This window comes from Grampus griseus (assembly GCF_964374135.1).
Source record: "Grampus griseus genome assembly, chromosome: 8".
NCBI classification, from domain to species: domain Eukaryota; kingdom Metazoa; phylum Chordata; class Mammalia; order Artiodactyla; family Delphinidae; genus Grampus; species Grampus griseus.
In genome coordinates, this window is record NC_139002.1 from 57,782,606 (window position 1) to 57,807,578 (window position 24,973).

General features: G+C 51.7%; 2 protein-coding genes across 2 annotated transcripts; one reads left to right on the forward strand and one right to left on the reverse strand.

Annotated features, from left to right (window-relative positions):
• The first annotated feature begins 229 nt into the window (after nt 1-229).
• Nucleotides 230-7,025, forward strand: UCP2 (uncoupling protein 2). The gene is made up of 8 exons (XM_082659672.1): nt 230-389; nt 1,210-1,366; nt 3,749-3,968; nt 4,126-4,336; nt 5,328-5,522; nt 5,604-5,705; nt 6,046-6,226; nt 6,574-7,025. Exons 3-8 carry the CDS (start codon nt 3,843-3,845, stop codon nt 6,686-6,688), a joined length of 930 nt encoding a protein of 309 aa, XP_082515798.1. The 5' UTR covers nt 230-389; nt 1,210-1,366; nt 3,749-3,842; the 3' UTR covers nt 6,689-7,025.
• A 3,109-nt stretch (nt 7,026-10,134) lies between these two features.
• On the reverse strand, nt 10,135-24,267 carry DNAJB13 (DnaJ heat shock protein family (Hsp40) member B13). Its single transcript, XM_082661250.1, has 8 exons — nt 24,185-24,267; nt 19,042-19,145; nt 17,802-17,963; nt 14,427-14,584; nt 13,275-13,388; nt 12,065-12,178; nt 11,001-11,077; nt 10,135-10,406 (listed from the first exon to the last, which is right to left on the reverse strand). The coding sequence occupies exons 1-8, from the start codon at nt 24,250-24,252 to the stop codon at nt 10,253-10,255; spliced, it is 951 nt and encodes a 316-aa protein (XP_082517376.1). The 5' UTR covers nt 24,253-24,267; the 3' UTR covers nt 10,135-10,252.
• Between the last annotated feature and the right edge of the window lie 706 nt (nt 24,268-24,973).

A 24,973-nucleotide genomic window follows, 5' to 3' on the forward strand; every position in this document is an offset into this window, starting at 1 on the left:
TCTGCTTCTTTCCGGGAGTCAGTCTTGCCATCTTTACGATGAAGTTGGCGCGGCGAGGGGTAACCCTATGGGGAAACGAAGGGGCAGATGCTGGGATCGGCTCCCGAAAATGGAAGTGGAGAAAGGAGCGGAGAAAACCCTGGGCGTGGCGGTCTCTGCGGAAATGCTGCAACTAAAGGGCCGCCTCCCAGCCCTCGGAGACCGCAGGTCCCGCCCCCGCCCAGCCGGCCGCTCCCCATAGATCGAAGTCGCGCCGCACCCTCTGCCTGCCTCTCAGCAAACCCGGCCGGCCGCGCCTTTGGGTCGAGTACAGTCTGCTCTCCGTGGATGCGCGCTCCGCCCGCCGACTGACATATCTGCCAGTACTTGATTGTTCTCCCTGCGGCCCGGTGAGCCCGGCCCCGGCCCGCCCCAGCCCTGCGCCCGCTATATCTGCCCTACTCCCGCTACCCCGGCGGAAGGGACCCGCGCGCCACCTTTAATTTCACTCCTCACCTCCCACCCTATTTTGTATTTTACCTTTTGTTGTTTTTCTTTATCTCTCTTCTTTCACTCTTTTCATGTCTTGCTTTTGCTCTTTACCTCTCGCGTTCAAATGGCTGTAATATAAGCCTTCACCCTTCCACTTCCTCTCCTCGGCCAGGGTGGGGGACCTTCACCGAAGACCAGAATGACCTCTGCCACTCCAGGCGACCCCAGGCCATTCCTGGGGCTCTTTCTGCTGGCAGGAGGCTTTGAGCTCCTTGATGCAGCCTCAGCAGGGCCCGCTCCAGCCCCTCTAACCTCCTCGCAGCCCCGCTCTGGTTCCTAGTTGACTCAGCGAGTCTCTGACCCATCATGACTCCCCCACCACCGCCCCACTCCTGCTCACCAGAGTCTGCTGTGTTGCGGGACGCTTCTCCAGAATACTGAGTTCAACTAAAGGAGAAATCTGCAACAGAGCAATGTGTGATACTAAGAGAGCAGACGGGGGAGGGAGGACTCCTGGGTTCATCCTCTCCTCCAGTGTGTCCCCCTCCTCCAGTGTGTGCACTTAATTAGTCCCCAGCTGCCCTGTGGGAAATGGACCCTGTGCCCTACCCTCACACCCCCCTGATAAGGATTGAGTGGGCTTATGTGCCTTGAACAGATGGCCCTTTCCTTGCTGGGGTGTGGTCCTTTAAGGTCCATTTCCCTTTCTAAACTCTCCTCCTTTGCCCTCACCTGCAGGACACATAGTATGACCATTAGGTGTTTCATCTCCCAGCCATTTTCTATGGAAAACCAAAGGGATCAGGCCATGATAGCCACTGGCAGTTTTGAAGAATGGGATGCCTTTAGAGAAGCTTGATCTTGAAGGCCTCAGCGTGAGATCTAACAGAGCCAGGTAAGAGTCCATTCTAAGGGAGGGGTCTTCTACTGCCTCAGCCCTGTGGTCTGGGGGCAGGTTTAGCAGGACATTAATACAAATAACTAGCACCACCGTCCCAGTAAAGTCACTCTTAGCGTTCACAAAGCACTTAAGGGCCAGAGCCCTTAAGCTGACCTGACAATCCAAGGATGGTAATCCCCATTTTACAAAGGAGGATATTGAGGCCCAGGTGGGACAGTGATTAGCCCCAGGTCACCCTAGGAGTCAGCAGCAGAGTTAGGACAGGACCCTGTTGTTCTAACTACATATTGTTGACTCAAACTTTTGACTATCCTTAAGATTGCAGTTGGTAATCAGGTGAAACTGGTTATTTGCTGGGGATTGTAATATATTATTAACTCTTTCTCGTTAGGCCTGAGTTTAATCTTCTTAGTATGGTCTTTAGCACGGAGACCTTTGCCTTCATACCCATGCCTCTGAAGGACCTGACTTATGGCAACCCCAAGGCAACATTCAAAATGGCAACTTAGCCTTTGCACTTGTCTCTGAGGTGGGCAGGGCCTGGGCCTTATTCTTCTCTGGCCCTCACAACACGTTGCAACCCAGATCAAGGTCAGGACATGATTGACTCATGTCATCATGTCTCTGATGCCCAGAGAAGGGAATGCCGTTTGCCTGAACCTTCTCAGAACTGTCACATTGTCATGAGAGAACTTCGGTGTTGGACCTCCTCGTGAAAGGCCCGGGGCTGAGAAAACAGCAGGAAAGAAATGAGCTGGGCACAGTGCAAAGCAAATAGCATAAGCTTTGGAGCCTGCAGACAGGACGCTTACTAAGTTCCCTGTTCTGAAACATGGAAGTAAGGGCAGCCACCTCACAGGGCTGCACTGACAAGTAAGTGAGCTAGTAGAATGTGCCAGGCAGAGTGGGGAGGAAAGGTGTGGGGCACTTCCTGGGGAACGAGGATGTCAGGGCAGGGACGCTGGGGGTTCTGGAACACCTTCACCAACCCCTTCTGCTGCTTGAGTGCCAGTCTTCACTGAGCCTCATGTGGGCCAGGCTCCAGGGAAGCATGAATAAGGCCAGGAACTGAGTGGTGAGTCGCCTTTAGACTTCCCTGTTGGCCCAGCCACCTGGGATGAGAAGCCCAGGAGGAAGAAGCCTGGTGAGCATCTTGTTTCCATGGGTCTGTGTGTTCACGACTGACTGCCACCACGTCATTCCTCTGCTGGCCAGCGCTTTCCTCCCGGCCCCAGCAATGGGGGCAGCCCATTAGGTGAGGCTCAGAGCAGCCACTCCTATGTAGTGAAAGAAAGAAACTCAGGGGAGAGAAGCAGGTCACCCTCCTCCACTGGGGTGCTGGGCTCACTTCCTCCCAAGGCAGGGGAGGAAGGTGTTGTTGCAATTCTGAGAACAAAATGGAGGTTTTGGTTTCCTTTGTCACTATAGTTCTGACCTGCACTTCCGCATCCCCACCTCTCATGAAGATGTGGATCCCTCTATGTTATAGGAGGAGAGGAAACTGGCCAGAGAGGGAATAGTTTTCCCACCCCCCGGGGTGGGGGTGGGTAGAGCACCTTATGCACTTACTCTCAGCCCTGAGAATTGCTCAGTATCCTTCAAGGCCCAGCTAAATGCTACCTTTTCTAAGTCTTCTGATTACCCACCCTTTCTTCTCTCCCAGTGAAGTTGGATGTTCCCTCCTTTGCACTTTGAGACTATGTTCTGCAAGCCCCAAATGCAGCTTGAATCACCTGTCCATCCCATGCCAGACAATAAGCCCCCCTCTAGGGTAGATATTGTCTCCTGCGCCTCAGTGAGCCAGTGCCCAGCAAAGCAGACTCCTTGAAAGAGTGCCTCTAGAGAGCCCAAGCTGTGTGCGGGCTGGTGGGGAAGAGAATTAGACTGAATTGAAGGAGCTGAATAGGTCTTGTTCACTCCTTTTCTTCTAGACTTAGTTCAAGACCCATAGGAACCTCTCCTGCTTAAGACATCCAGGGCATAAGCCTGTGGGTTTGTGCCTGTCAGGTCTTGGTCTAGCTGAAACCTTTTCCCCACTTCTGTCTGCCCTTTAAACAGATCTGCAGCATCAGGAATGTGGGCTTCAGTGAAATTTCTGCACCCAGCAGACACAGGGCTGGGCCAGTGCCTGTGAGGTAGCACTAGGATAGCTGTGATCCAGACACTCCCTGTGGCGAAAGGGAGGACTTCTCAGGAATGAATTGCTTCTCCAGCCCCTGCTTGAGTGCCTGTGGAGCTCACTCCTATTTGCCCTCCAGGGGCAGCTCTGGGTCCTTGCTTAGGGAGGTGGTGCTATCAGGGAAAGTGGGGTGGGGTAGTGAGAAGGGGGGGTCTGGAGCTTCAGCTTCTGATGGACCTTCTCTCTCCTTGGCTTAGATTCCAGCAGAGTTCCTCTGTCTCGTCTTGTTGCTGATTGAAGGTGCCCCCTTCTTTTTTCTTCATCTCCTGGGAGGTAGCAGGAATTGGCATTATGGTTGGGTTCAAGGCCACAGATGTGCCCCCTACTGCCACTGTGAAGTTCCTGGGGGCTGGCACAGCTGCCTGCATTGCAGATCTCATCACCTTTCCCCTGGATACTGCTAAAGTCCGGCTGCAGGTGAGGAGATGAAGCCTGGGGTTCTGATGGTGGCTAGTCTGCTCCCTCTCCAAGACACAGACTCCTCAAGGGCCAGCGGGGTTTTTCGGCGCTGTAAATTTTAGAGCATAGGGATGGAAGGAGATGGGGAGGGCAACCACCTGCCTTGGCCTTGCAGATCCAAGGAGAAAGGCAGGGGCCAGTGCAGGCTGCGGCCAGTGCCCAGTACCGCGGGGTGCTGGGCACCATCCTGACCATGGTGCGCACCGAGGGCCCCCGCAGCCTCTACAAAGGGCTGGTCGCCGGCCTGCAGCGCCAGATGAGCTTTGCCTCCATCCGCATCGGCCTCTACGACTCTGTCAAGCAGTTCTACACCAAGGGCTCTGAGCGTGAGTGTGGAGCTGGGCCACAGGCCTCTTGGCCTCTTCTCAGTGATGGTTGATCCTCGTTCTTTTAGCTGCACAGTTCCTTTAGGCCCCAAGACCTCTAGGAGGAATTTCAGATCAGAGGAACTGAGAACTAGAAGGGTCCCTGATTCTTCTAATGATTCCTGAACACCTGGGCTGTGCCAGGCTCCAAGTAGGGCATCGTCTCATAACAGTCCTCACAACCACCTCGGGAGCAGGTGGTATCATCCCCGTGTTACAGAGGAAGAGGCTGAGGCTTGCTCGGGCAGGAGGGACTTGGCCAAGGGCACATAATGGGGAGCCAGAAAGAAAACACACTGAGGACTTGTGCCTCCAAGGCCAGCACTCTTCCATTCCACCTTCTCAGCATGCCATGCCCACCCTCCATTTTACACGTGAGGAAAATGAGAACCCAGATCAAAAGGTTGACTTTTCCCAAGATCACACGGCAGGGAGAAGTAGATCAGGGATGAGAACCCAAGTCCTATGAATCCCAGTCCTTGAGAAAAGCCACTTCTCTCGGAGCCTTTCATATTTGTCAAATGGAAATGATACTTGGGAATTCCCTGGCAGTCCAGTGGTTAGGACTTTCACTGCCAGGGCCCAGGTTTGATCCCTGGTCGGGAACTAAGATCCCAGAAGCCACACAGCGCTGCCAAAAAAAAAAAAAAAAGGTTCTGATTTCTCGGGGCTGCTGAGTAGGTAAAATGAAGTGAATGAAAATGCTTCATGAAAGAAAGCATTACGTCTCATTTTGTCCTGCTCCTCGCTCTGTCCCAGTGCCCAGCACGTAGTAGACACTCCCAGTGATAGACTGTATGATGCAAAAAGTTCTTAGAGCAGGGCTAGTCTGTGTCTTATTGCCGAAAGGTTACAGTGAAGACAGGAAATGACAGTGACGTGGTTTTGGTGAGGAGAGGTGGGAAATGAGTGTAAACCCAGCTGGCCACTGACCCCCATGGTTCTCCCACAGATGCCGGCATCGGGAGCCACCTCCTGGCAGGCAGCACCACAGGTGCCTTGGCTGTGGCCGTGGCCCAGCCAACGGATGTGGTAAAGGTCCGATTCCAGGCGCATGCCCAGGCTGGAGGTGGCCGGAGGTATCAAAGCACCATTGAGGCCTACAAGACCATTGCCCGAGAGGAAGGGTTTCGGGGACTCTGGAAAGGTGTGTACCAGGTGTTTTCCCTTCCGCATCCTCCTCTTCCCCTATTCCTTGGTCTCACATAGGCACCATTTCTTTCTGCAGGGACCTCTCCCAATGTCGCTCGTAATGCTGTGGTCAACTGTGCTGAGCTGGTGACCTACGACCTCATCAAGGACACTCTCCTGAAGGCCAACCTAATGACAGGTGAGTTAGGGTAGATGTTGCTGGGTCTCACCTTCCCCCAAACCAGGAGCCAGTGTGGGTCTGCCTGGAGACCACATCTTTTCATCCCATTTCCCCTTTGCTTATGGAGTGAGTTTCTCTTTCACTGAACTGAAGCCAACTGGGGTGAAGTTTCCACTCTGCACGTTGAGGCGCTGAGGCTAGATTGGCAAAGTGACTCTCAGAGACACTGGGAGAGGTCCCAGCTGCAGTCTCTGTGTCTCTAAAACCACGAGACCTTAGCTACTTAAATCATCTCTTTCCTTCTGGAATTATGGGGTGAGGAGTCCTGACTGCTTCCCCTGCTCCTCCTTCTTGGCAGATGACCTCCCTTGCCACTTCACTTCCGCTTTCGGGGCGGGCTTCTGCACCACCATCATCTCCTCCCCTGTCGACGTGGTCAAGACGAGATACATGAACTCTGCCCTATGCCAGTACCGCAGTGCTGGCCACTGCGCCCTCACCATGCTCCAGAAGGAGGGTCCCCAAGCCTTCTACAAAGGGTGAGCCTCTGATCCACCCCACCCAATTCTAGGCCTCCTGGCCACCTGTACCTATCACACAGGTGGGAGAGAACCACCCAGAACTGAGTGGTTGCTGTGGCAACCACGTGTCAAACTATTTCTGATCCTGGTCCTGGCATTCTCGTGCTCTTAACTCCTTCCTATCAGAGTTGCTATCATGCCTACTTTGTGGGTGTTAAAATGGAGACTCACAGGGACTCTTGCTCACAGGCCACAGCTCCATTCCCTGGGCCCTCCCAGCTTCCTTTGGGACAGAGCATCTGGGTTGGATTGGCTGCCAGGGCCCAGCAGGGTGAAAGAGATGACGTGTGTTTTCTCCCCTCTAGGTTCATGCCCTCCTTTCTCCGATTGGGTTCCTGGAACGTGGTGATGTTCGTCACCTATGAACAGCTAAAACGGGCCCTCGTGGCTGCCTGTGCTTCCCGGGATGCTCCCTTTTGAGCCTCCCCTGCTGATCACCTCTGGCTTTGGCTGCAGCCTGGACCTGCTTCCCTTTTCCTCCTCCCCTCATTCCCTTCCCTCTCTCCCCACCCCTTCCCTCTGCTCCCTTTCCCACCACCTCCCTTCCCTCTCCCCACATTTTCACCCCTCAGCTCCCCGTTGCCTCTCACAGTCCTGATGTAGTTGACCCCAGCTGACACTGTGGGAAGCCTGGACAAGCCAGCATCTCAAGCCCTCAGTCCCTTGAGAAGTTCAGCCTGACTCTTCGTCCTGCCTCCTGCCCCTGAGCCCGACTAGCACGTCACCCATAAAACAAGCTCAACCTTGGTGTCTCCTCCCTCTCTGTTACCAGAGGTCTTGGTCTAATGGGCCCTTTTGGCACCTGGTAGGCAGGGGAGGAGCCACCTGACTTGGAAAGGGGGGTGTGACCCATCTTCCTCCAGCAATCTGGGTGGAGGTCATCCGGTCTGCTTCTCTTTCCAGACCAGGCCAGGGCTGGGGTGGCAAGTAAAGGAGCGGCCTGGAGTCAGCAGTGGCCTTGCTCTCTCGCCACACCACTTGAGCTTTCACTCACCAGTGTCTGGTACTCCAGTACCTGCCTTTCCAACCCCCCCAGCTGGCCCCGGGCCTGTTAATCTGCAAAATGAGTGTTCCTGTTTGCCCTGCTTCTCCTGTGCTGCTTGGAAGATTTAGAGGAACTTAGGAACCTTAGATGCTGTAGGCTTATTTTATTCCATTTTACAAATGGGAAATCCACCTCCCCCAAGTCCCAGGCTTAGTGAGGACAAGTCAGGTTGCTTCCCATCCTCCACAGTCATACCCTTAGGAGGCGGTATAACTGCATTGGGTGGGACAGGCTGTAGAGCAGACACCCAGCCTCAGCCGGAGTCTTTCCATTTAGAGTCTCACCCTCACCCCAGGCTAGAGATCCCAGGGAGGTGGTGACAAACCAGGGGTGTCAGCCTCCCTGTCCCTCTTCCTACCATCTGTCTCCAGTCAGGAAAGCAGGTGGGCAGGGCTACTTCTGTTTCAAGGGTTAGGGGACTCTGTGAGGTTCCAGAATCCCAAGGCATCTCGTGAAGGGCTGGGCCCTTAGAATTAAGCCATCCAGGCCCGTTTTATAGATGTCTGAAGAAGCTGAAGGCTGAGACAGGTCATGCAGGCAAGGACACATAGGAAATCAGCCGCTGAACTGGGACTAGGACTCAGATTCCGCCCTCCCCCTGTGCACTTTTCCCCTAGGGGCTGGGGTCCTTCAGGAATCCTGTTGGGCAGCTGTGGAGCCAAGCCCAGAGAACGTGACCTTCCTGTTTAAGTCAGCTGGTGCTACTGTGCCTTCCCCACTGGTCAGAGCAGGAGGCTGGGCCCTTCAGTGCTTGGGCAAGGGGTCCAGGATATTAGGGTTGTAGAGAAGGAAAGAGGGTCCAGGACTCCTCACCTTACTTTTTATTTTTATTGAAGTATAGTTGATTTACAACCTCACCTTACTTTTGAGCTGAGGTCTCATAGTCCCCAAGAGGGACAGGGTTGGGTGCAGGAGTCAAGCCAGGGTGAAGGTGGCAGGGAGTCGGCATAAGTGGAGGACCCGGTCAGTGTACTTAATGCACCTTAATTCTCACATTAATCCTCTGAGGCAGGATTTGTTTTGCACCAGAGGAAACTGAGGGGCAATTTGTTGCCTTAGGCATTGTCAGCTGGCTCATTCACCAGCCTTGTGTTTCAGACACTGGCATGGACATGAGGCCACCAGACTTCATCACGGTTCTAGGCATGACCTTGAGACAATGAGGGGCTGGGAAAGGTGAGAGGAACCACTGGACAGCATACCAGGAGGCCTCAGTGACTCCTCTACCCTTAATGCCTATAAAATACCTGACACAAAGTAGCACTGAAGGCCACACTGAGGTAATAACAACAATCTCATAAATGGCTCTCACAGGCCTGAGAGTCTCACCATGAGGAAAAGGTTAAGAGCAGGCCTTGCTGCTGCCCTAGAGGACAGCTGGAGCACCAGAGTTTCACAAGGCAGGCCCTCACCCACTTGCTTGCTCTCAGAACAGGGCACCTACCGCCACCTCTCCACCTGGGTCCTACCTCAGGGCAGAGTCTGCTTCACTCCTCTGGTTTCCACAGCCCTGCAAGATAGGGATTGTAAATAGCTCAGAGGTGAAGCGATTTGCCCAAGGGTACACAGCTGGTTAAGTAGAACACCTGAGGTGCATCTAACTCCAAAGCCCCCATTCTTTAGTGAACCCTGGGTCAGACTCTGTCTCAAGGTCGGCTGCTTTCTCCCTGATGTTAAAAGTGGCTGACTGGTGCTACTGAGCCCCCATTTAAGAAGAAAAACCTTAAGCTAATATGATGCTTTGAATGGTGGAATCCAAGCAATGTGGATATCATGGGGCCCTTTTCTGGCACCTCTTTTTTTTTTCTTTTGAGGGCTGTTCCGCGCAGCTTGCAGGATCTTAGTTCCCTGACCAGAGATTGAACCCGGGCCCTCAGCAGTGAAAGCACGGAATCCTAACCAGTGGACCACCAGGGAAGTCCCTCTGGCACCTCTTAAGTCACTTCACAAAAGTGGCCACCCTCTCTGTCATAAGCTTGGATCTCTCCTAGCCCAAGTCCAGACTCAAGTGAAGGGCACCTCCCCTGGCACAGAAGAGGTGCATGCTGCACTGTCGATGGAAGGCGGGCTGGGGAAGCAGGTGTGGTCTGCAAAGGCCCAGCTGGGCTTGGAGGCTGGCACTCCCCCAGGCCATGCTGGTAGCAATGCTGTAACCCTGATAATCTAAGCAGTGAGTTCACTAAGCACTTTCGCACCAGTGAGCTGCCTGAGGAGGGTTATGGGTTCTGCTTCACGAACAAGATGGAGAGTAACATCCAAAGGGTGAGCGGCAGGACTGGAAGCAGAGCCCAGTTCTAAGACCTGCCTAGAGGCAGCCCAGGCCAGGCAGAAACCAAAGCCATTTCCAGCACTTGTGTCCCTCATGCTGCCTCTAATCGAAGCAGAGTGAGGCTGTGGGAAGTGGCCTTCAAGATTCTGATGACAGCTTTGCCACTGAGCCCTGTGTGACCTGAGACAAGGGTTTTGTTCTCTTTGTGCTTTGCTTTCCTGAGTACAATGTGACTATATCACACTAGAGACTGCCCTTCCAAAGATCGTGTGTCATGAGAAATAGAGCTGGGGACCCTCAGAGACGATGTAGCATTGCCCCACGCTATCAAGGTGGGAGCACAGAGGCTCTGAACCCTCAGGGACCTGGCCAGGCTCACACAGCCAGGACAGGGTCCCAGGTCCTCAGCTTCTTGAGCCCTGCCCTTCCCTCTGCTCCACAAGAACGGCTGTATGAAGCTCTTCTCCCTCCAACACACACTCTCTAGGGTATAGCTGGAGGATAGGAAATAACACTTTATTGTATCAGTTTAAAATCCCATGCCATCCGGTCCTCACGTCATGCCTGTGCAGTGGGCTGGCTCCTGTGCACACCCCGTGCTGGGGGTAGGGGTGGGGTCAGGACCAGCTAGCCTTCTCTTCCCCCTGCTCCAGTCCCCAGCCCACTAGAGTTATGTCAGCAACGCCTGGCGCAGCATCTGCTTCTTCTGGGGTGTGAGGCAGGTGGGGAACTGGATGTCAAAGAAAATGAAGAGGTCCCCCTTCTTGGTGGGGTCCTCTGGCAACGGCATCCCCTCACCTGGCACCTTCTTGAAGTACTTGGGGCTGAGACAGGAAGATGAAAGAAGGGGGCTCAGAGGGCACCCCAGAGCAGCACACCCGCCCCTGCCCAGAAAACCTCAGGCGTGGGGCAGTCAGCAGCTTCTAGAACCAGTGGGAGGGGAGAGGAGACTGGCTTGTTCCAGACAACTTGTTCCCTGAAAACCGTTTACACTGAGGCTCTGATGGTGGATTCCAGGAATCCCATTTTACATGGGAAACAGGACAAGCAGCAGACCCTGGGTTGGGGTGGGGGAGTGCTGGGCTGCTGAGCTTCCCATGCAGAGGGCCTTGCTTGGAAAAGGGCTTAGGAGATGCAACTCAGAACTCTAGAACTTCTAGAGGATGAAGGCAACAAGGATTTCCCAACACAGGGGGCCTCTGGCCTCCACAATGGCTTCATGCAAGTTAGAAAAAGGCACTTCATTTGCCAAGTGAATGCGGCCCGCAGCTTAGCCAGAGAGGGGGCTGGATTTCAGTCTCTCTCACCCCTTTGTGCTGGGTACAACCTGAACAACTATACCAGGCCAGCCTGTCCAACACACCCTCTAAGGACCAGGCAGCCCTTCTGCGTATTGGGGCCCAAGCAGATGGACTCACTGGACGATGTCATTGATGGGGATTTTGAGCAGACGGTCATCTAGGGTCTTCACCTCCACGGTGCAGCAGGTCAGAGCCTAGGGGACATTAAGGCCAAAGGTGGGAGTGGGGGAGGCCCCCATGTCCATTCTCTTTAGAAGGCACTTTATGAGACTATTCAGTGCCAGGCCCTACGCACTGGAGACAGAAGGATGTTCAAGGACTAATAGGTGAGTGAGCCGGGCTACCACCTGCCCTCAAGGAGTTCACAGTCTGGGAGATAAGAGTGATGTTGATACATGTTATGACAGAGGGAAGTAAAGGGGTCGGTGGGAGCCAAGGTGGCGGGTCCACTGAACCATTCTGGGCTGGGGCAGGAGGGCTCCATAGTGGTGGTAGCAGCTGATGAGCGCCTTAAAGGGTGAGGAGGAGCCTGCCAGTTAGACAAGGTGGGCAGACAGCACTCCAGGCAGAGGGCCCAGCATAAGCAAGAGAACGAGTGTGTGAAAAAGAATGCACCCAGTGGGCAGGAGCTCTAAGTGGCAGTGGCTGGAGTGCAGGGGATGAGATCAGCAGGGGCCAGACAGCAGAGGGCCTTGAATGCCATGCAAAGATGTTTAGACAGGAGTGTGGCAGGGTCAGATGACTTTGTGGAAAGACCCTGGTGGGGAAGTGCCTGAAGGAGATGAGAAGAAAGGCAGGAAGGCCACTGAGAGGGCTGCTGCATACACCCAGGTGCACAGACCTGGACAGTGGGGCTGAACAGAAGTGGACCAAGTGGAAAGAGATTTGGAGGTGGAATTAACAGGACTTAGTGCGTGACCGCAGGTGGGGTCGGGGAAGGGCGGCAAAGTCTAGGCCGGTGCCCAATTTCTTGCTTGGGTTGTGAGGGCGCAGAGGGGCCACTCACACTCAGGAGTGAAGACGGTCACAAAGGTTTTGTGTGGCACTTATCACGTTCTGAAGGCCTGCGCCACGCACCAGGGGGAGAGGGGAGTGAAGCCTGCTTGCCTCGGGGCCTCCCAGGGGTGGGGGGGCCTCGCTCTGATCTGCCCACCCCTTGTTCCTCCACTTTGCCCACTCACCTTGCCCAAGGGGATGGAGTTCACAAAAATGAGGTTGTCGTTCTCCCTGCGGAAGCGAGGGTGTAGCTTCTCCTTTACGATGAAGATGATATCGGCTGGGATGATGTTGGGACCCTGGGCAGGGTGAGCCAAGGGATGACAAGGCCTAATTGGCTGTGTGACTTTGGCCAAGTTTCTGCCTCTATTGTCCCCATGTCTTCCTCTGAACAATGAGGAGATTAGACCAGGTTTTCTGGAAAGGCCTTTCCAGTCTGGCTTCATAGCCCCTCCTCTGAGAAGCCTACCCCAAAGAATCCTGCTCTACCCCCATCACTGTCCTCTACTGAGCAGCCCAAGGAGATGCACGCAGCTGAAGGGCAGAACACTGTCCTGGGGACAGAAAACTGCCTGCAAGTCTATCCTGCCAAGCTTCATTAAGTTCCAGACCTCTGCTGGGTCTCTTCTGGGCACTGGGGACAGAGGGATCAGACTGGCCACCACCCCCAAGGGCTTCCAGTCTAGTGGAGGAAACAGGCACACAGTGAATCCTCAGCAGGCTCAAGAATGTGATAAAGGGAACACAGAGGCGGGAGCTCAGAGAGGCGCTGACCCAGAGGGGAGGTCAGGGAAGGATGCCCAGAGCATTGGAGCTGGGTCTTGAAGTGGGTTTTTCAAAAGTAGGTGTTTCATAAGTGAGAAAGGGGGCAAGAAGTACAGGCAGAGGAATTCATTTCTCTGGCTCTAAAGACACCATCATCCTGCCTCTTCTCAGGACTTGAGGATTCAGCATGCCTTGGACAATAATTTTACATTTTTATTTAAGTAAGTATTTAATTTAAAATTATTATAAATAAATGGTTTCTGTGTAGCTCCTATAGTTGGGCTTTACTCAGAGAAACACTAAAGAAAATCAGGAAGAACACTGATGTTAGGACTGGATTCTCCTTTCAGCTCCGGTGCTCTTGCCCAGGGAAAGTCCCTTCCCTCTCTAGGCCTCAGTTTCTCACTCTGCAAAATGGGGAGAAACCCTGGGCTACCCAATCCCCGAGGCATTGTGCAAGGCTTTGTCCCTCGGAAGGGACATTAGGGATCAGCTCACCCACGCTGCAGACCGGTCTCCCTTCCAGACCAGGGCTCATAGGGGCAAGAAAAAGCACTGCCTCCTTCCCCCTCAGTCTTTCCACCGAATGAACCCATGTGACTGTCCCTAGGCAGCTTCCCTTCTTCTCACCTGGTCCCCTTCCTTCTCGAAGGTGATACATGTGCCCTGCCTCCAACCAGGCTTCACGTCAATCGTGAGGATCTTGTCCATGATGGTAGAGAAGTACCCATCCTCATTCAGCACCTGTAGTGAGATGACAGGGGAGGGAGATTTGCTCAGGATTTCCCAGCTGGCCTTTACACACGTGAGGGATGCTCCATGGGATCTGTGCTCAGCTCAGTTCTCTAGCAATGGGGAGAACTTGCCCTGAGCCATCCCCACTCCCACCCTATTCCACTGGAACCAAGAGCTTATGATTCCAGGATGGCAGGGCGTGTCATGGGGTTAGGGCCTGAGGTGCCAAGCAGTCACCATGAGTCGATCAAGGCCACAACTCCAGCCCTAGAAATTATGAGGCCCTGGCTTCTAACAGACACGGTGAACACGCACTCACTTCCTCTCCCACCCCAGAGGCTTTGGCCCTGAGCCTCTAGCAGGTCTCTTAATCCCAAAGGGAGAAAGATCACAGAGAGCAACATATCTCAGCCTCACCCAAAGCTTTCCTCTGTTATGTCATCCATCTATTCTGCAGTCACGTACCCAGATGGGTGCCATCTGTGGAAAGCATGGCTACAGCTGGCATCTCCTCTGTTGGGCAAAGGTGTGAGGTGGCCTTGCTCATGTGCCTAGCACAGGGCTGGACCATGGGACAGGGCCAATGCAGGGTCTGGACCCTGGGGCACTGAGGGTCTTCTTCAACCAGTCCCCTGGGGAACTGTCCCCCAGCCCACCCCCCATGCCCACACAGCTCCTTCTTACTCATGAGGCAGACACCCAGATGAAACCCAGAGGGTATGGTCTGGTAATGCCCAGAGAGCAGAATTCACAGGAGACTCCTCCCACCCACAGCCCTCCCTCTTCCCTCAGGGATGGGGCTGAACTGAGAAGAACGGAAAGAGCTTGTCCCAGTTAGAAGCACACAGAGGGGATTCCTGAACTAGGAAAGAACCAGGCTAATACCCTCAATTGTCCCTTCCAAACTTCAGATTTTAGAATTCTACCATCTCCAAATCTAAGATTCCATGATTCTGTGAGAGACCATACCTGAGGTCTCCAGTTAGGGTCAGGGAGGAGGTAACCAGTAGGGTTGGAGGGGATAGAAGGTGGCTCCCAAGTACTCACCCTTCGGGAGATCTTAATTTTCTTGGTGCAGCCAAAGAATAAGTCCTCCAGGGATAGGTAGAAGTCTCGTTCGATTGGGGGGTCCTGTTTCTTGACCCCTCGGCCCCGGAGTCCCCCAAAATTCAAGTCTACCTCATTTCCTTCTGCATCAAAAAACTCTGCAGGAGGTGGGGAGAGGCGAGGAGTAGGAGAAATTGTGTCCAGAAACTCGGATTCATAGCCAATCCCCCCACCTCTTCAGTCCCCAAGCGTAATACCCAGACTCCCATTCCCACCTCGCAGACTCAGACTGTTCGGCCGGGCCAACGAGCTGCCCTTGTAATAGGGAAGAACCTTTGTATTCTATTACAAGTTAATCACTAAACAGATGTTACCTATAAGCTTAAATTATACGTAATGGCCCATCTCTGGGAACCCTACCTCCCAGGTAATGAGCATTAAGCTAAAATACCCTTGTTTAGCTCACAGAAAACATCCTGACCAGGCTCACCTGTGAATGACTGCAGGGAGGAGGAAATTAACACCTCCCCTCCTGAGTCTGACGGGGAGCTAGGAAATGTGACTTTACCCCCTCCCCTTTTGGTATAAAGGAAGCCTGAATTCTAACTCAGGCAAGATGGTTCTTTGGGACATGAGTCCACATCTTCTTGGTTTGCTGCCTTTTCAAATATAGTCGCTATTCCTTGCCCCCAACAACTCATCTCTCAATTTATTGGCCTGTCCTGCAGCGAGCAGTAGAAGCTTGGACTCAGTAACATCCTCAACTGTCGATCCAAGGATTACCATCTCTTGATGCCCTCTACTACTGCTTTATCCCCCCCTTTGGACTCCCTTCACCCACACTTCCCTACCTCCCTCCCCCAGCCCACCCCTACCTCTGGGGAAGTACTCCTCAACTCAGGCTGCCTCAGAGGAGACAGGAGTGTCCTCTGGTGGCAGTAGCTGGTAGTGCCAGAAATGATGTGCTGTTAGCTTTTGTGGAGGGTCACAGCATGCCAGTCCTCCCTACCCTTCCCCAGGCTCCATTGTCCTCCCTGTTCAGCCCAGCCCAAGACCACTAGAGACCCCAGGCTCAAATTTCTATGAAGTCAGCAGCTGAGATGGGGAGAGACAGGGTTAATCCCTAACAAATTAGAGATGTCACCAACATGTTTCCAAACTCCTCTTTCCTCAACTTCTTCTGGCCCTTCCCAGCTCTACACCCATAACCCCTCTTGCTGCCCCACCTTCCATCCTAGTGCAAAGAGCCCCTGCCCTTGAGGTGCACTGCAATCGTCTGGGCTTCAGTTTCTCAGTCTGTGGGATGGGGTAACATGCTTGACCTGCCTTCCACCATTAGGATCAGATAACAAGATGATGATGAACTAAAACTAGCTCAGAGGGACCTCCCTGGTGGTTCAGTGGCTAAGACTTTGCCTTGCAATGCAGGGAGTGCCAGTTCGATCTCTGGTCAGGGAGCTAAGATCCCACGTGCCTCGCAACCAAAAAACCAAAACCAAAAAAATAAAACAGAAGCAATATTGTAACAAATTCAATAAAGACTTTAAAAATGGTCCACATCAAAAAAAAATCTTTAAAAAAGATAACTAAAAACAAAACTTGCTGAGAGCTTACTACGTGTCAGGTGCTGTTCTCAACTCTGCGATATTATCTTATTGGCCCAGAGAGGTCAAACAAAATGCTCACAGTGCCACAGCTAGTGGTATTAGAGTTGGGATGTGAACCCAGGAGGATTTGACTACAGAACCTGTGCCCTTAACCACTAAGCTTAATGAAGCCCTTTGTAAACTGCAGGCATCACTATCATAATTAAGATTTCCTGTACTCTGCCCCTCCTGGTTAGTGTCACAGAAAGAACTTTGCAGGCTAGAATGACCTTAGGCTAGGGAGGGCAAAGTGGTGTCATCTTAAGGTGCGCCTTAAGATGTGATGAGTCATAACACAGATGTAGAGAACAAACGTATGGACACCAAGGGGGGAAAGTGGTGGGTGGTGGTGGTGTGATGAATTGGGAGATTGGGATTGACATATATACACTAATATGTATAAACAGATAACTAATAAGAACCTGCTGTATAAAAAATAAAATAAAATTCAAAAAGAAAAAGATGTGATGGGTCATCAAGAGGCCTGTGAATTACCGGGTCCCCTCTTGCATGGTTGAATTCATTTGTTCTCCCAGCACCTATGGTGTGCCAGGTCTCAGACACTCCAAAAGCCAGGTCACAGGAAGCCAAGCCCCTCAATTCTGCAGGGAAATGGGACACAAGAATCCCTAGGGTGAAGCACTACAGCAGTATAACTCCTGGGAACTGCCTGAGGGACCCCCATACCATGAATTTGACCTTCCCTAATGAGCAATACCCCTGAAGCTCTGGTTTCGCTCCCCTGAACAGCTTCTTCTCCATGCACCTGTCCCTGGGAGAGATAGGCCCATTGTATGGCATTTTTCTGACTCCAAAGCCCATTTTCATAAAGATCATCTCATTTGATTATGACCTGTGAGGAACTAGCTGTTTAACAATGAGGAAGCTGAGGTTTCAGAGAGGTGAAGAGATTTGTCCAGGATCACACGGCTCATAAGCAGTGGTGCATGGATTTGAAACAGGCCCTCTGACTCCAAGTCCCTTGCTTTTCCAGTTTCACCTGGAGTTTATAAACTCAGCTTCCTCTGGCAGACAGGTGAAGGCAATGCACAGTAGGAGGGGCCTCTGAGCAGGCTGTAGCCCACTTAACATATCAATGTGGAGAAGAGGAAGAGGTAAGCTTTGAAATGCAGACAAGCTGTAGTATAGCCGGGGAGAAGGGGCTGGGGCAGCCAGGCAATGAAAATCTAGACTCTGTGAGTTGCTTAACTGGAGCCAGGAAGGAAGACAGGTCTGAAGGTGAACTGTCCTTGCATGATGATTCGGAGCCTTGGAAATCAACTCTTTGTCAGTTTGCCTCAAACCTGGGATCATTCACACATCCATCCCTGTATTCATCTCACTAACACACGCTTGTACGTTGAAATCTTATGCAGCCATTAAAATGAATAAAGTAGATCTGTTTATAATAAGATAATCTCCAAGATATAAGTGAAAAAAAATCAGTGTATATAATGTGGTCCCATTTCCTTCACAAAATAAAAGGCTATGTAAAAATAAATCTAAGCTCATAAATCCATAGAATATTTCTAGAAGGATATAAACACTGTTAACAGTGAGTGGCTGCTCCTGGGGAAGGAATGGAGGACTGGAATTTCTTTTACAATAATTTTTTTTTTTTACCATGGACTATATATATTTCTTAAAGTAAGCAAAACTACTCAGAGAAAAGCATCTTCTATAGCTATGTCCTTCCCAGTAAGGCAAAGGGGCAGGCAGGACCTCTTACCATTAAAGGGGTTATCTCCCCCGAAGAACTCATGGAAAACCTTTTCCGGGTTGCCGTGGAAGACGTAACCAGTTGTCCACGGGGTCTGCGATCCAAACTCCAAAGGAATTCCGCCCTTCAGGCCTTCCTCTCCGAACTTGTCATAGATGCCTCTTTTCACAGCTGTGGATATGTGTCACCTTGAGGAGGGATCCAGCATAGGGGCTAAGAGAGCTGGAGGGCTGGGAAGCAGAAGGATATGGGGCAGAGAGGAAGGGGCGGGGCAAAAAGAGCCTTATTTCTAAGGTGCCTGCTGTCTGGCCGACTCTAGAAGTTAGGGATTTCATTTCATCTTGGGTGGACCTAGGTATGATCCCATAGCCCAGAGGAGAGATGATAAAGACTGAAACTTGCTGGGGGAGGGGTGGGGATTGGAGAAGACAGTGAGAGACTGAGGGTCGGGCTATCATCCTGGGGTTTGGCTTAACTCAGTCATCACAGCTACTGTCTTTTGTGGGGTAAATAGAATCCTAGAGCCTTGAGATTGTAGGATGTAAGAATTCTAGAGCTTCCAAATGCTAGAGCTTTGAAATCTTAGAGTCCGAAGTCCTGAAAACTTGGGGCTGGAGAAACATCAGTGATCTTCTGGCCATTCTTCTGCACAGTATCCATGATCACAGTCTCCAGGGCAAGCCCTTAGGGAACCCATGTGGGCACTGCTTCGGGCAGGGGCGGGGGATCTCTTTCCCTAGGCTTCAGTTTTCCACAGGAGAGAGATTTCCTAATCACAGACCCCTCTCTGTCCCTTTGTACATATGCTGTCCTTGAGGAGATGGAGATTTAGCTTCTTGGTAATCAGGGAATAACCGGGCGTGTCTGCCTCAGCCTTAGCCTTCTTTCCTGGGCAGCAAGCATCTCACTCTGCAGTCCTGCAGGGGATGGGTGGGGCACGGGGCATGTGAGGCGGGGAGTGGGGGGGGGGGAGGCCCTGCCCCAGGTCCTGCACTGCTGAGACTAGCGGAGCATGTCAGCCTAATCTGGGGGCTCTCCACACCACGTCCTCCACCTTAGCTTGTGTCTACTGAGAAAGGCAGTTCATTATGTTTCCTTTCTCAATTTGTTTAGATTCTGGGCAGGGAAGAGGAATGCTTACTCTCTGCTGGGCCCCCTCAGAAAGCCCAATGCTCAGAGACGTGAGGATGATGTTAATAGAGACGCGGGACAGAGAAGCCGCCCTCCATGCTCAGTCCCAATCACTCACGGTCGCTCAGCACATCGTAGGCCTCTGCTATCTGCCTGAATGCCTCCGCTGCGGATGGCTCAGTGGACCTCAACGGGTGGTTCTTAAGGGCAAGTTTCCGGTACCTAGAGCGAGGAGGGTTAATATCCTGAGGCACAGACCAAGGTTCAGAGCTGGCTCTGCTGTCTGCTGCCTGGTGGTCTCTCGGAGCTTTGATGTTCCAGCTATAAATCAGGGCTGTGGTGGCCAGGGAGGTGCAACACTCAGATCCCCTGGAAGAGAACCCAGTGTCGGGAGCATGGTTGACTGACAGTCCCAGGAGCTGCCCCACTGGCCGTTTGTGCTGAGGCTGCACTGGCCCCAAGTGGCTCCCAACCTATGCCTATGCTTGTTGGGGTATCAATCAGTGCTGGGCCAGCCCTACAGGACCCAAGCCTCCTCCAATGCCCAACCTCTGCTCAAGGCCTCCCCATCAGCCTGGCTGAGATTTTCTCTGGATGACGCCAGAGCCCTCCCTACCCAACCCTTCCTTCCCTCTTGCCTTTCACAAGCATCAGACCTGCACTATGGTGTGAAGGCTCCCCGGCACATTCCTAGTCCCGCTTCATCCTCACAGTTGTTTCCCTCAAACATTTCTTGCACATCTAATTCTGTCTTGGTGTCTGAACTGACACACAGGCTTCTTGGGAAGATTAGATAAAATAAGGTGTCAGTGGGCCTGCTACAGAGAGGCACTCAGCACAGATCAGGTCGTCTCGCTGTCTGCCCCTCTGTGCTCATTCTTTCCCCTATTTCTTTTTTATTTGTTTGTTTATTTATTTGCCTGTGTCAGCCAGGTCTTAGTTGTGGCATGTGGGATCTTCGCTGCGGCACGCAGGATCTTTTGTTGCAGCGCTCAGGCTTCTCTCTAGTTGTGGCGTGCAGGTTCCAGAGTGCACGGGCTCAGCAGTTGCAGCACGTGGGCTTAATTGCCTCGCAGCATGTGGGATCTTAGTTCCCCGACCAGGGATCACACCCGCGTCCCCTGCATTGGAAGGTGGATTCTTAACCACTGGACCACCAGGGAAGTCCCTCTTTCCCCCATTTATGTGTCTGCCCAATCCCACCACACAGTGATGCCACACCTGCAGCATCTGGGGATCTGTATCATTACATCTCAGGAGGAAAGACGTGGCACAAGCTGGAGATTTGTGGAGAGTTTAATAATGGACCACACACCAAGGTGTGAGAGGTGGGGCAGGAAACCACAAGGGACAGCACAGTCCCTTGAGGCTACGAGTCCTGAGGTGTCCTGACCACCCATGAGCCTGTAGCAGTGAGGGGAGGGAGAGGTTACTGAAACCTCACAGGAGAGAGTGTGTGGACAGGGCCTTGGTAAAAGCTGTGATCTTTGATTCAGGGCCATAGCCAACCTGAAGAGATCCCATAAGAAGGGAGCTGGGAATAAATACCCCTGCCCCACTCTCCTCCCTCCCAATCTCCTGCCTTGTGCTCCTTTTGCAGGATGCATCTGGAAGCCTGAGGGCCAGGTCTGCTGATGCAGTTCATATGGGCCAGTCTCCCAGAGCAGAGAGCAGGGTGCAGAAAGGTGGGGCGGGGGTCTGCAGGAGCAAAAGGAGGGCATCCGCACAGCCTCCTCAGTCACTCAGTACACATATGGTCCCACACACGGTCCGCCCTGCTCACACCTTCCATGCCAGTGACCCCAGAGCTCTGCCGTGCTTCTTACTCCACTCCACACACACTCCGTGGACAAGCTTAGCTGGCTGACGGCTTTGAGCACCAGCTACACGCTGATGATTCCCAAATCTCTATCTCAAACCAGTTCGTTCCCTTGGCTCCAGACCTCTGTACCTAGCTGCCTACTCGGTACCTCCTCTCCAGTGTCTCACGGGCCCCACAACCTCAATGAGCCCAAACGTGCACACATTTTCATTCCCTAAACTTTTCCCCATTTGTCCAGACCCTGAAGCGGAAAAGCTGAGTATCTTCCACTCCAAGTTCTCCTTCGTCCCCTCCACCACCATCCCATCAGTCACCGAGGCACATCAGCTTTTCCTTCTAAATAATGTTTTCTTGCTGCTTCTTCATCCCTACAACCATTGCAGAACCGTGTCTTCCTGTTTCCAGTTTCCCCCTCTCCAGTCTATTCTGTGTGCTGCCACCACTTTGATCTCTCTCTCTCTTTTGTTAATTTGATGTTTTTAAAATGCTCCCTGACCAAGTCACTCTCCTGCCTGAACCCTTTACTGGTTCCCCCTTTGTCTTCAGCATAAAATTCAAATGTCTCTGAGATTCAACTTCCGCTTCTCTCTCTGCCCTTCTCACTCACAGCTCTCCCTCCCTGCTCCCACGACCTCTCCTGTCCTTCTCTCCAGGCTCCAAGCTCCACACTCTGCACTGCTCATGGCTTTGACATTCTCCTCCCTTTACCTGGAATGCTCACCCCTCTCCAGCTCCTTTCATCTCCTCCTGGCAAATATTTATTCACCTTTCCACATTCAACTCAGGGGTCAACTCCTCCAGGATGTCTTCCCTGACTAGTTTCCAGTCTAGATTAGATACTCTTTCCCACATGCCCAAGTGCCTTTGATCCTCATACTTAGCACGTGGTGCTTCAGTTGTTCGACGGATCTGTCTCTCCCACCAGCCTGTGAGTGAGACCCTCCAGTTGTCGTGTCCAGTTCTCTGTGTCCTCAGTGCCTAGCACCAAGTGCAGTGAGTAAACGTTGTGAAATCACTGTCCCACAAGGCAGCCCATTTCACTATGGGGCCAGTCTGACTTTTAGGCAAAGCTTTCTCTTACTGAGCTGGGTCTGCTGTCCTGCGACTCTGCCTCCATCCACGACGGTCCTGGTCCTGGCTCTGCTCTGGGGGGCCTTACAGACAGAATCTGCTCTGTCTACCTTGACAGACTTGAAGGCAATTTTCACACCCTCCCTGAGACTTCTAAACCAGCCCTTCTCAATTACAAAGGTTGTAGTCAGGTGTGAGAATTGCAGGAAAACTCTAACAGTGAGTAAAAGTAAGGAGGTTTGAAAAGAGTTCAGTTTTCCATATAAACTTGAGTGGTTTTAAGCTCTGCAGTAACATCACTCTCATTCACCTGCTTTCCTGAGTGGGAGAGAAAGGGGCGAAGTCACAGCCCAGATGTGGCAGCCTCGGATGAATGAGTGAGAAGTTAATAGCTGGGCGATTATGAATCATCGTGGTGCTTGTCATCATTATGTAAGTTTAGCCTTTTTGGGGGGGAGGGGTCAAAATCTAGGTGCTCCCATGGAAGAGTGTGTCAAACATGTGACTCATGCCTTAAGAGTTGTTTCAGGGGGACTTCCCTGGTGGCACAGTGGTTAAGAATCCGCCTGCCAACGCAGGGGACATGGGTTTGAGCCCTGGTCCAGGAAGATTCCACATGCCGTGGAGCAACTAAGCCCGTGCGCCACAACTGAGCCTGCGCTCTAGAGCCCAGGAGCCAAACTAGTGAGTCTGCATGCCACAACTACTGAAGTCCACATGCCTAGAGCCCGTGCTCTGCAACAAGAGAAGCCACCGCAATGAGAAGCCCGCGCACCGCAGCGAAGGGTAGCCCCCGCTCGCCACAACTAGAGAAAACCCACGTTCAGCAATGAAGACCCAACGCAGCCAAAAATAAATAAATAAATAATTTTTTTAAAAAAGAGTTGTTTCAGGGGAGAAAGGTTAAGGACTGTTGTTTGGAACATATATGGTTCTTTTAATCACTCTTTATAAGACATGGTTTCAGACGCAAATGATTGCTGGGCATCTTCATGCTCATTATCTCATATAATTCTATTTCAATACCACAACAATTCTTATTTTTCATTTTATTTTTTTTAAGAGATGGGAAAACTGAGGCTCAGAAAGGTTAAGCAATTTTCCCAGGTCACACAGCTAGCAGATAGGAGAACCTAGGTTCAGACCTGGCTCTTTCCAGTGCTTAAGTTGGGCTTATCTTTCTGCATTCCAACTGCCCTCCCTCCTTGTGACCTTTCCCTAGACAGGTCTCACTGGCCAATGAAATGCTATGAACAGTGGGTGACATCACACACTGTCCCGAATTGTTCTCTAATTGATTAACGAGTTTGTGTCTTGTTTCGCCAGCCACACTGTAGACTCTCTCCACTTACCCCACTGAGATCCCCTATGGGACTTGGCCCGTGGTAGGCAATTAGAGCAGGCAAGGTGTCTGAATACTGGCTCTGCCGGTTACTAGGCACATAGCCTTGGGATAATAATGGTACCTACCTCTCAGGGCTGTTGTGAGGATTAAGTGAAATAATGATGGAAGGTTCTCAGAACAGCATCTGCACAATTCAATAAGTGTAGCTATTATCATACAACCTTAATTAATTAAATTGTCCTAGATTCCTCCCTTTCTTCTTTACCCTACAATGATCCAATTTATAGCTAAGTCCATTCTCTCTTCTCTCTCCAGCCCACTGCCCTGCTTCAAGCCTCATCTTTTGCCTTGATTATCATGACAGCTTCTGAAGGGGTCTCTCTCCTTCCAAGATAGCTTCCACATGCCCTGTATGCCCCTTTTTGTAACATTCATCAAGTCTGCTGTGACTTATTCAACATCTGTATCCACCAACAAAGTTAAGCTGCACATGTCTGATTCATGATATCTGTAGCTGCTGAGACTGCACCGAACCCATATAAGTAGGCGCTCAGTAAATATTCGTCAAAAAATATTTTTTCAGAAAAATGTGCTGATTCCTGTCTTAGACACACCACAAAGTCCCCAAGACTTGATGGAACTATTCAGAGATGTAATTTATTCAATGCCAAAACCCCACGTGGACAGCCAGAATAAAATATGTAATACATCCATCTGGTCAGGTCACTCTCCTGTTCACAATACTTTGGGTCTCCATATTATTAAGCAAAAGTCTCCTTTGTTCCCATTTTATTGCTAGGAAAACCAGGGTACCCAGGAGAGCAGACAGGGCATAGAGAGTAAGGGATGATGGATTGGGAACCCTGACCCAGCCCAAAGCCAGGAAGTCGGTGTGCAAGAAGCAAGAAAAGGAACAAGGTCTACCTTGCCTGCCCTAAGCTGTGCAGGAAAGCTCAGTTTGGAAGAGATGAGGGTGGGCCTGTCCCAGCACAACCCAAAAGCCTCTCTCCTGCCCCCACTCACGCATTCTTGATCTGGGCATCTTCTGAATTGCGAGTGATCTGGAGCACAGAGTAATAATCCTGGCCCATGGCTGGCTGGATAGTCCTGAGTCCAGCGGCTCTGTTAGTCTGCATTCCGTGGTTGCTCCTGACAACCGCACAGGGGCACTCTGGGAGTTGTAATCCTTCCTGCCTAAACAAACCGCCTTCTCAGCTGTGCCCGTAGAAGAGGGATTGAGAAAACCGGGACTGATTCTGTGAGCCTAAGGATCACTCAACTCAGAAAACAGAGTTTTTCGTATGGACACCAAGGGGGGAAAGTGGCGGGGTGGTGGTGGTGGGATGAATTGGGAGATGGGGATTGACATACACACACTAATATGCATAAAATAGATAATAAGAACCTGCTGTATAAAAAAATAAAATAAAATTCAGAAAAAATAAGTAAAATTTAAAAAAGAAAACAGTTTTTTTGTTTGTTTGTTTGTTTTTGCGGTGCGCGGGCCTCTCACTGTTGCGGCCTCTCCCATTGCGGAGCACAGGCTCCGGACACGCAGGCTCAGTGGCCATGGCTCACGGGCCCAGCCGCTCCGCAGCATGTGGGATCTTCCCGGACCGGGGCACGAACCTGTGTCCCCTGCATCGGCAGGCGGACTCTCAACCACTGCGCCACCAGGGAAGCCCAAGAAAACAGTTTTTAAGGAGAGTAGCAATTGGTTTTAATTAAGTTTTCAGACAAATAGATTTGGCTATTTTTAAAAAATAAATCTTTATTTTAGAATGCTTTTAGATTTTCAGAAAAGGTGTGAAG

Excerpts from the sequence above, each read along its gene's own strand:
- UCP2 (XM_082659672.1), top strand. The coding sequence starts at position 3,843 with ATGGTTGGGTTCAAGGCCACAGATGTGCCCCCTACTGCCACTGTGAAG. Across the intron at positions 4,337-5,327 it reads CTACACCAAGGGCTCTGAGC|ATGCCGGCATCGGGAGCCAC; the intron begins GTGAGTGTGGAG and ends GTTCTCCCACAG. Across the intron at positions 6,227-6,573 it reads CCCCAAGCCTTCTACAAAGG|GTTCATGCCCTCCTTTCTCC; the intron begins GTGAGCCTCTGA and ends TCTCCCCTCTAG.
- DNAJB13 (XM_082661250.1), bottom strand. The coding sequence starts at position 24,252 with ATGGGCCAGGATTATTACTCTGTGCTCCAGATCACTCGCAATTCAGAA. Across the intron at positions 17,964-19,041 it reads CTACGATGTGCTGAGCGACC|CTGTGAAAAGAGGCATCTAT; the intron begins GTGAGTGATTGG and ends ACATATCCACAG. Across the intron at positions 10,407-11,000 it reads CCCATCAATGACATCGTCCA|CCCCAAGTACTTCAAGAAGG; the intron begins GTGAGTCCATCT and ends TTCCTGTCTCAG.